This window comes from Polypterus senegalus, chromosome 4 (genome assembly GCF_016835505.1).
Source record: "Polypterus senegalus isolate Bchr_013 chromosome 4, ASM1683550v1, whole genome shotgun sequence".
NCBI lineage: Eukaryota > Metazoa > Chordata > Cladistia > Polypteriformes > Polypteridae > Polypterus > Polypterus senegalus.
In genome coordinates, this window is record NC_053157.1 from 80,640,333 (window position 1) to 80,651,907 (window position 11,575).

The 11,575-nt window shown below is 37.1% G+C and overlaps 1 protein-coding gene across 10 annotated transcripts in view; it reads left to right on the forward strand.

The window, feature by feature from the left end:
* Positions 1-8,231, forward strand: part of slc7a2 (solute carrier family 7 member 2) — a 324,691-nt gene extending 316,460 nt beyond the window's left edge. For all 10 annotated transcript variants that reach the window (XM_039750935.1, XM_039750942.1, XM_039750937.1 and 7 more), the window contains 2 exons: positions 5,110-5,218; positions 7,348-8,231. In XM_039750935.1, the coding sequence (XP_039606869.1) occupies positions 5,110-5,218; positions 7,348-7,502 (264 nt within the window). In that variant the 3' untranslated portion in view covers positions 7,503-8,231. The remainder of the gene's footprint in view (positions 1-5,109; positions 5,219-7,347) is intronic.
* The last annotated feature ends 3,344 nt before the right edge of the window (positions 8,232-11,575 follow it).

The window sequence follows — 11,575 nt, forward strand, 5'->3', positions numbered from 1 at the left end:
AGGAAGAGAAAGCCCGTTTAAGAAGCATGTAGTGATCAACACACATAGAGCACATAGAAGATCAAATACAAAACAAGGCATTTAATGTGCTACTTCAGATACGATGGTATTTGAGAAACTAGTAAATTAAACGATTTAAAGATGAAGTTTATGATGTTCTACTTTAATGACAAAATAAACTACGTGATTAAAGTGGAAATTTCAAGATTAAAGTTGACATTTTGTGCATTTTTCTCACTGTGTCCCTATTTTTTTTCTTTTCTTTGTACCCTAATAAGCTTTCATATGACACTCAGACGGTGGGCTACGACTCACCTTTTCATGGCAACTTTGATACCTGACAACTTTTTTTTATTTCAGGCACTGTTCAACTTTGTGAACTTGGGCTTTTGAGTTTCTCCGACACTCTATGTCACACGATCAACTTCCTTTTGTTGTTTATACCACTTGTCAGGGATGCCAGGGGCAACAACCCGGCCGGGACGCCGTGAAGGACCGGATGTGGGTCTAAGCCCACCCTGGATCACGTGGGGGCCGCCTTCCTGGTTGCTCTGGGGGCCACGATTACGGAGCAACCAGGAAGGCGGCCCCCACGTGATCCAGGGTGAGCTTAGACCCACATCCAGTCCCTCACGGCATCCCGGCCGGGTCGTTGCCCCTGGCATCCCTGACACACTGTTTAAACCAACAAATAGTAGTTTTTCCCTTTTCTCCACTTGTTATTCACTGAAATTCTTCTATTTTCCCCCATGCTTTTGCCATTGTCTTTTCACAGAACACTGAGTTTAAGGGCTATTTATATTGATTTGCATATTCAAAGAGGCGTAATTCCGGGAAGAGTTGGGGTGGGGCAGCAGGTGTGTGCACGTGCTTTATTTTTCACGCTGACCGTGATTTATGGAGTGGAAAAACGTGGAATTTGGCGTTCGCACAGATTTATGCATCTGGATTTTTTTGTGTACGCACATTTCCGCTTTTGTCCGTACTCCATGTTTTAGTGTGAATTCTACGCACGCCGTTATGAGGCCCCTGGACTTTCCAAATATATTCTCTCTGTCAGAGGCAAAACCCTGTTTAGGTTTTTGACTTATTATATTTTACTGTTATAAAAGGCAAGAAAAATTACAAACTGAATTTACTTTTACACCAAAGGTGGTGGGTTCCCTTGACACCGCAGCTGTTACATCTTCCTTTGGCCTGCATAACGGCTTGAAATTTGTCAGCCTATTGCTGAGACATTAGCTTCTGCTTGCCTTTCCTAAATCCTTTTGAAATTTTGTAATTTCTTGTTTTTTATTCTTTTGGTTTTTAGATATTTTTCTCTGCCATTGGTTTCTGATTTTTTGTTTTTTAGACTTAGATTGTGTTCACTTTTCACTTGTCTTTTGGAAGTAACATTTCTGTATACTTCAAATTTTTTTTTTATTCACTTCTTTTGTTTTTGAACACATTTTTAAATAACTGTTACTAGCCAACCTGCGGCTGCTTTTTTATATATAATCCACCAAGTCACACGAACGGGGGAGGGGGTTAACAAAAGGTAGGGACTTTATCATTTCGAGCGTATGACCCGCACGTACTGGTAATTTCTCGTTCGTGGGGAACAATTGCAAGCCGCGGTCTCCATCACGAATGGGGTTCAACGGCTTACCTACGCCTCCCCGCGTCGGGTAGACACACGTTGATCCATTCAGTGTAGCGCGCGTGCAGTACCGGACATACAAGTGCATCACAGACCTGTTGATGCTCAATCTCACGTGGCTGAAAGCTACTTGTCCCTCTAAGAATTTGGACGCCGACCGCTGTTGGGTCGTGTAACTATTTGGCAGGCGGAGTCTCGCTCGCTGAAATAACCAGCCAAATCGCTCTACCAACTAAGAACTGCCATGCACCACCACCCACAGAATCGAGAAAGAGCTATCAATCTGTCAATCCTCTCCATGTCCGGGCCGGGTGAGGTTTCCTGTGTTGAGTCAAATGAAGCGGAAGGCTTCACACCTGGTGGTGCCCTTCTGTCAATTCCTTTAAGTTTCAGCTTTGTAACCATACTCCCCCCTGAACACAAAGACTTTGGTTACCCGGTTGGCTGCCCTGTTGCGGGGCCTGCATTGGTGAAGCAGGTGAGACGGTAATGGAACAGAGGCACAGGGCTTATTGGTTTTTAAAGACTGCTTCCTCAACTCGTCACTCGAGTCGTTGTCGTCTTTGTACAGTTCAGATGCACCTGTGACTCACGTAGACTTTTCATTGGTTTTGGCTGCCTTTCTATATATAATCCACCAAGACACCCGACCACGGTAGTAGTGAGGTGGGAGGGGGGTGTGTACAAAGTGCAGGAGCATCTAAGAAGACGCATATTTGTCGCGGATGCGAATTGCTGTATGTAGTGTGTAAAACAGTTTGCTATGGTCATAACCGAAAATTTGTTTTTTAAAGACTGCTTACTTCATTGTGTTCTAACCTCAGTTGTAAAGGAATGTTTTAAGGACCCCATGGGATACCCCTCGCAAACCTTTTTACACGCTGCATATGGCAATTCACCTCCGTGAGAAACATGCCTCTATGAACAGTCAGCGTGGGTCGGAGCTGCATGTTGCCTCTACGACAGACGAATACAAATGACGCCATTTTTTCTGTGTCGTCACGTCCGAGTTGGTGGGCGTGGCTCTGCGAGTTGTCGTCATATCCAATGGTCTTGGAGTTGGTGGGCGTGGCTCCTTCCTGCGTGCGCCATAGGTGTCTCACTTGTCGGCGGCTTAGTGAATCCACGCCCCTTCCGGTGTGCTTTCCATGGTCGTCTTGCCTTAGTGAATTATATATACAGTAATCCCTCCTCGAGGTGAAAATCCGCGAAGTAGAAACCATATGTTTGTATGATTATTTTTATATATTTTAAGCCCTTAGAAACTCTCCCACACTATTTATAAATATTCTCCGCACAGTTATAAAGTAAACCCTTGTTTATCGCGGTTAATCCGCTCCAGACAGATAAATGAATTTCCACGAAGTAGGATTCTTTATTTATAAATCTAATATTTTCGCAGTTAGAGCATAGAAAACCTGTTTACGACCTTCTAAATACGTTTTTTAACATTATTAGAGCCCTCTAGACATGAAATAACACCCTTTAGTCAAAAGTTTAAACTGTGCTCCATGACAAGACAGAGATGACAGTTCTTTCTCACAATTAAAAGAATGCAAACATATCTTCCTCTTCAAAGTGCGCATAAGGAGCGGAGAATGTCAGAGAGAGAGTAAAGTAAACAATGAAAAATCAACAGGGCTGTTGCGCTTTTAAGTATGCAAGCACCGCGATAAAGCAGCGGCAATGAAGGGATCAATGCGAAGGTAGCCTTTCAGCATTTTTTACAGGAGCGTCCCTATCTTCTAAGCAAACAGCCTCTGTGCAAAAGCCCCTCTGCTCACATATCCTCCGTCAAGCAGAGAACGCGTCAGAGAGAGAGAGAGAGAGCGAGATTAAAGCAAACAATCAAAAAATCAATAATTGTGCTTTTGGACGCACCTCGATAAAGCGGCATTTCTTAGAGGAGCGTCCGTATCCACTAGGCAAACGGCTTCTGTGCAAACAGCACCTCTGCTCACACCCCTCCGTCCAGGCAGAGAATGTCAGAGAGGGTGAGATAGAGGCAGAGACAAGCAAACAATCGAGCACCGCGCAGGAGGCATATCTTATAGCATTGAGGAGTTTTAGTTAATATGTAATACGTGCTCTGATTGGGTAGCTTCTAAGCCATCCGCCAATAGCGTCCCTTGTATGAAATCAACTGGGCAAACAAACTGAGGAAGCATGTACCATAAATTAAAAGACCCATTGTCCGAGAAATCCATGAATCAGCGAAAAATCCGCAATATACATTTACATATGCTTACATATAAAATCCGCGATAGAGCAAAACCGCGAAAGTCAAAGCACGATACAGCAAGGGATCACTGTATAGATTATACTAAGAAATACTGTTTTTTTGGGGGGGGTACACTCTTCTTGACTAATCTTGTGGTTTCAGACCTTTTTTGGGCTTTTCTGGTCTCAAAATCATAACCGAAGAAGCCAGAGCATATTCTGGCACCAATGGCACAGAGCAGGAACCACCCTTAAATGGGGTGTCATTTTAGGCCTTCCTTGGCCTTCAGACTGTTTGCATAGTGTGCCTGTTGTGATGAAATCATAGAAAAAAAATGTATGTATATAAATGTTGTTTGAACACTAGCCATAACAATATGGAAATAGGTAGATGTGCATATCTACTAGTATAGCTAATAAATTATTGTTCATGTTATAATTGTTTAATATTAGCATTGTATTGTAGGATTTTGTGGTGCCTGACCCAAGGCTTTGTATCTCCTTTCACTTAACCTTTCAATGGAATCATGAAAAATATTTTTTCCTGTGACTCCAGCATTTACTTCTTCTCTTCTACGGCAAAACAATGCAGTAAAACTTTGAACATGCATTGACTAATTAATATTTCTAATAAAAAGTTTTTTTTTTCTTTTTGGATACAGTAAAGAATTAAGCTGGGCCTTTAAACTGTTTTCTTTTTCTACTTGTGTTATTGACTGTATCCTGTGCTATATATTTTTTTTTACATTTTAGGCAAATAAAGTTGAGTAGCATTATTCTTACATTAAAATTACTTTATATTCATCAAAATGTAAAGAATTACTTTATTGTATTTAGCAAATAACATTATTGATGTGGACTATATGTATATATGTATAATTCTGAATGAAGATCTATTGATTTCAGAGATGCTTTGGAAAGGTGATTAATTTTTCTGGGAAGAGTATTTTCTGATGCTATCAAAAGTATCGGTACTAATTTCATAGATGAATTGACTTCATTAGAAAATTATCAAGATTCTCACCATGAGCTTAAACTGGATTAAGTTTGTTATTAAAGTGTTTAGATGATTATAATAAATATTCAAACACACACATACATTTAATGTGTATATGCTATGAAAGCAAAATTATGAATATTATCTTACTGAGTCACTAGGCTTTGAAGTAAACTGCTTGTTTTTTTTCTTCCTGCAGTGTGGTAAATATATTTTATTAAATTATGTTGTGGGTAACTATGTTTTTCAGGTCCCTCTCCTACCATTCTTACCTGTGCTTAGTGTATTTATTAATGTTTATCTCATGGTCCAGCTAAGTGGTGACACATGGATACGATTTTCCATCTGGATGTTGGTTGGTAAGTGCAGCCATACCATATTATGTAATTTTCACAACATATGATTTGATCTTGTTATCTTTTACCAATGAGAGCTGAATACATACTGAAATCAACATACAGAGCATAACATAACATTCTCAAACCCACTTTATTGAGTTCCTTGAGGTCCTGAGAGTATCCTGGAAGCATCAGGCACAAGACACCCATCATTTGCACCTCCCACATATGCACACACCCACAAAAGACCAATTGCTAGTTAACATGTGTACAGTATTTTGAGGATGTAGAAAGAAAACCCAGTGTAAAATCCACAAAGACATGGGAAGAATGTACAAAGTCCACACCTATAGGGACATTTTAATAGCATTACCCACTGTTCAGTTGTACTACCTTTTACTTTTTAAAATAAAGTACTTTTAGTTATACTTGCATCCAAAGTATGTCCACTTCAGGCTTTAGGGTTTTGGTATCATTTGCTTATTTTCATAGAGCATCTTAATATACTATGGAATAATTATGTCAACAACATGGTGTTTAAACCATAGTATACATCTCAACATATATATGGTTACACATTTTATTTTTATCCCAAGGATCAGTTGTGTGAAATTTATATAAAGTTTATTTTTCATTTGCACCTATATTTTTACACAAATTAAAAGTTATATTACTGTTGAATTTAAAATTAAAAAAAAATATTATAACATTGAATATATTTCTCAGTAGATACAAGAATATCTGTGTGTATGTGTATATGGTGCCTAAAAAAGTACTTCCACCACCATCCCTCCATAAGTTTTCACATTTTATTGTTATACAATGTTGAATCCCAGTGGTTTTAATTTGTGTTTTTGACACTGATCAACAGAAACAGACACTTTTAATGCTAAAGTGAAAACAGACCCCAACAAAGTGATCCTACAAATACAAAAATTCCAAATAACTAATCACATTGTGACCGTCGACCCTTTACCCAGACCGGCCACTACACCACCAAGACTATTTCCTTCGACTAGCCTGAAGACTCTTGAGATGATAACAAGCCGTACTCCTCACAGATTGTCGTATTTTTTCCGACATGACGAAATAACAAGCAAACAGTAGACAGATATGTAAAACCAAATCCGGATATATTGACAATGATAGATATAAATACACACTGGTGCAGTCGAATATTCAATAATATATATGTGCACACAATCCACCACTATCCCAGTGACACCAGTGAATAATTATTAATCACACGAAAACACAACATTTACAAAAACTCTCCCTTGCCCCCATTAATAAACAAATAAACACGAAACCCAAGTACAGATGAATGATAAACGGCAATTGAAATGATAAAGCGATAAACGAGTCCAAAAGCTAATAAAGACCGGTAATAGTTGAATATTGGCTGATGTGATATTTTGCTTCCTCCCGACAATACAAAAAACAACCTTACCGTAAGTGTCCTCAGCAATGGTTGATAAGCATCCAAACCCCAGGACTTCTCGATGCTGGCAGTCATGATAATGATATGGATCCTTACGAATTAAGTAATGGACTTGTATGATGAACGGAAATGAGTTGAAATATGGATGCGTAAATGATTCTTTTTCTTCTCTCTCTCTCTCTCTCCTCTCCTCCTTACTTTGCCTTTTGCTCCTTTTGTTTAAATACAGACTGTCCCGGATGTAACTGGTGGATTCAACAGATAATTTCCATCTTGGGGTTGCGGCCTCCCTTCATCATCCTTCCCTTTTTAACTTATGGAGACAACATTTACTGACACACACATATAGTATAGCAAACTGGACAATGAAAACAAAACACATTCAGCGCAGGCCAAAAAAAACAAATACTTATTATTATGTAGCCCCGCTACAACGTTAGTTTTCACTCACTTTTATGGGAAATACCTAAATTATCACTGGTACAGCCAATTGTTTTTTTCTGTTGATCATTGTTAAAAATTCAGATTTAAAAACTGTCACTTAATGTTAGATTTCAAGGGGGTGAACACTTTCTATAGGCACTGTATGCATTTTTGTAATATGCATTCAATCAATGTTAACGATTTTTAACATCATTATTTTCCTAAGCCCTAGCTGGAACAAGGATTGTAATTCATATATATTGCTGTTGTTTATTCCCTCTGTTAGGTTTTTTGATTTACTTCTGTTACGGCATTAGACACAGTATGGAAGGGAAGCGGGAGCAGGATCCAGTCAAGAGCCGAAACAATGCAGCAGAGGAGGATGCCAATGCAGATGAAAACGATCGCTTCCTCACCCATGAAAAAACAAGTGAATTTTAAGCCTCAACAGACACTTAAAGGCTGGTTTCTAGTCTTGTTCTCTCTGTTACTGCAACTGGTCCAAACACATTGTCAGTGTTCAGCTGCTTTTTGCAAGTCATCACTGGATGTGTTGCTAATGCTGTCAGAAACTGTGTGGGTCCTCAAGAGAAGCGAATCTCGGTTGAACTCACAAAGGACTACCAATGATGGCAAAATCAGGCTCTTCTCTTCAGTGAATCAGATCAGGCTAGTAAATGTGAGCGTTGAAATCTGAATAGCTGGCTAAACTGGGATAATGTACTGAATTATTCTCATTGAAGCCACAGTAAATGAAAAGTTGATAGAGTAATTCAAGCCTGCTGATGCAAGAAAGAAGAATTTATAGACCAAAAGACACCTCTATCAGGTGCTGAAGTGCTGTTATTACCCTATCAATAAACATACTGGGTGCAGTGAACGTGCATTTCACTTTAACGTTTTTATTATTATTTTGTTGTGTCCTTGTTTTTATTGTTATTACATTAGTAAGATGATAATATTTGCATTAACCAAAATGTCTTAACAAAAGCATTACTAATTAATCGCTGCCAAAATGATGTAAAGTGCAGATTTCTAGCATAATCTTATTATAATGATTTCCTTTTTATCAGTTTTGCCTGACTTTTCATTTTAATTATTATTTTTTTAATAGTATTGTTAAGCAGAATCCAGTAAAATAGCACAATATTAAAACTGCTTTACTGGTAACATTTGTTGACCCCAGACATTATTATATCTCATAATTGCTGAAGGTTTACTTTAATTTTCAGAGGAGTACATTATGGATAGATTATACCGTGTACTGTACTATAAATTACAACAATGGGAGATATTGACTGCATTAACACTAATTTGGATCTAAACTAAATGCTACTGAATAAAAAAAAAAAATTACATTTACACAATAATCAGACCAGCTCACCTCTCAGCAAGCTTGAATCCTTCTGAAATATATCAGTCCTCTTTGGTAGCAGTTACTTGCCCTCCAGTGTAGCTTTAAAACAAATTGCTGATTGTGTCAAATTAACTAAACCTGACCAAATCTGACCCATCCAAAATGTTACGCTTTGCTGTCTGTTGAAACTTTTCTGTCCAGATGATCACTTGTAACAATATGTGGATAACGGATATACACATACCTGCATTTTTATCACTCTTTAATATTTTTTTTATCAGTATGCTGCTGCTGAAGTATGTGAATTCTCCCTTGGGATTAATAAAGAATCTATCTATCTATCTATCTATCTATCTATCTATCTATCTATCTATCTATCTATCTATCTATCTATCTATCTATCTATCTATCTATACATACACAGATAATCTAAAATAAAACAAGACATACTGTGTGTGAACCTGAACAATATGGCAACAACATATTGTGACAGTTTTAGATATGAGTGAATAATTCATATACAGAATGCCCCATTTGAAAAGAAAGGCCTATTTGAAAACTGAATTCATTTTTCTTCATTCATTGCCTCATATTATTACAATGTACCATTTTGCGATTTCATAAAGTACGGCAGGTTACAATTGCATTGCTTTCTGACATGGATCAAATGCTGTCAAGTCAGACTGTTCTGCATCTGTACTGACACATCTGCTCACCCATATTGGGCCAGTTTAGAGCTGCCAATCAAAGTATCATGCACATCTTTGGGACATAGGGGGAAAAGACAAAGTAGCAGACAAAAAGCAGTGAAAACAATAGAAAAATGTACACATGCCCTTTAGATAGTGCTTATGATAATAATTGAATGCTCTAATACAACGTAATATGGTGCTATAATAGAACAGTGATATGCTGCTGCCTTATACTTCAGTACTCCTGGCCTATGAATTGCTTGTGGAGTGTAAACATTCTTGGTGTGTTCATGTTAGTTTACTTCCAGGTACTGTACTTTGTTTTTTTGTCTCGTATCTAATGTAGTTTGATTGGTAATTTTAAATTTTTATAGTATGACTGACTGTGGAAGTGCAAGTGATTGTTACATGTGGGCCACATTTAAGCTTGATTCCTCTCTTTTATCATTTGCACCCAGTACAAGCTCCATACTTTTAACCTTGTAATATTTGAAATAGGTAGGTATGAAAATATTATATTATATTATATTATATTTCCAGTTTTCAGTAGACCCAGCAATGCACATAGGGAGCCTGAATGACACTTCAGTTTTTCACATAAGAACAAGTGCAAAACAGAGAAGCCTGCTTATACCTTTTTGTGCCACATGTGTCCTATAAACATTTATTGAAATGGGTTTTTGCAAATATACCATTTTTTTTTTTTGCTGAGCACTGACAGGATATGGTCCTGTTTTGTTATTATCAGTGTGCATATATGAGGGTTATGGGTGAAACGCCAGGGTGGGAATGCTCAAACAAAGAAAGAACCCAACTTTCTGTTAAATCCTGTCTGTATTGTGTTTTGTTCTCGTGTATGTGGGAGTGCCTGGTTGGATATGGGCGCACTACATATCTCTCTAATATTTAGTTTAAAAGTAAATTTAGGTAAAAGTGAACGTATGCATATTATACTAAAAGCCTTAAATACATGTGCCTGTGTTATGTGCCTAGTCATGAACAAAAAGAATGTTTTTGTAATAATCAGATGTGTGCTCAGAACCCCAAATCTACAACAGAGCTGCAGATGAAGTTTTCAGTCTGATGTTATACAGTAGCCAAATCTGTGAAAGCGCTGAAACAGACTTGGCATAATTCTTAGTAGACATCAGATGGTGCAGAATTCCAGTGACCATTTTGAAAAGTCCTGCAACCCCGGGCATACCGCAAGAATACCTCTTTGCTCTGTTTTGAAAGCTGACAGAAATACGGTTGGCTGGTACATAATTTGTTATTCTTACAGATGTGTATATAATAAATATGCATACAAAATTTTAATTTGACTGAAATTCATCATTGTTAATTTTTATTGCATTCAGACAAATACTATATTTCATTTAGAAGGTGTGGTAATTTGTTTCTTTGGCAGCAGATCAGTAGTGAATGAGGACTTTTAATTATAATATGAGAAATTAAGTTCAACATGTATAGTGCATAACAAAATGTAAGAGAGAAGTAAAAAATATATTAAAGTAGAAGTTTTGGACCTTTATTGGTTATTAATTTTATTTAAAAAAAAAAAATCTTGGCTGTGCAATAGTAAGCATGATTGAAACCTATTTAAGACATGATGATTTCACGTGAGGATGCATAATGGCCTATGGAAAAACTGAAAATTGAATAAACAAAAACATACTGTACATTTAGTTTCAGACAATGATTGTTGTTCATAGGATTACACTGTTCTATGGAAGCCTGCTTATGCCAAATGATTTTTGCAAAATAAAAAATGCAAGATGGATTGGTTATCTGTGTCAAGTCAAGTAAAACATGTGACTAAAACCTGCAATCCAATTGGCTGTCCAGCACAGCTGCTGAATTCCCGAGATGTGGAGGTCTGCAGCTGGTCCCCTGCCGATAAATCCATCGGTCCATCCATGTGTTGATAATTCATTCTCATTTAAAATCACTTAAGCCAGGAGGCCTGTGCGTATTTTTAAAACATGATGCATTTTGTTAACGTGTATTCATTATTCAGTTGACCATATTTGCTTTATTTTAATTATGGTAAATCATTTTAAAAATATTTAAGTATTGTAAAAATTTTTCGGTAGTGTAACTTACCTGAACTATAAAATACATTATTTATTTATATTGGTTTTTGCTAAAGTGTTGTTAATTTTTTAGCATTTTTAAATTCACCAATCAGTATTAAATAAAGTCTGGTTTCATTGTATGCTGAAATTTTTGTTGAACTACTGTATGTAATTTCATTTATCCTGGGAAACATACTCTCAAGCGTATGTATTTACAGTATATACATGAATGTAATAATGAAGCAGAAATGTTTTATTTTTACTTGTTAATTTTCTAATACTAAAGTCTGTATACTGTTAATTGCAAATGCTTTGTTTGATTTTATTACATTTTATTTAGTATTTCCAAAACTTGTAATGATTTCAATTTTATGCATTCAGAGCTGTCTT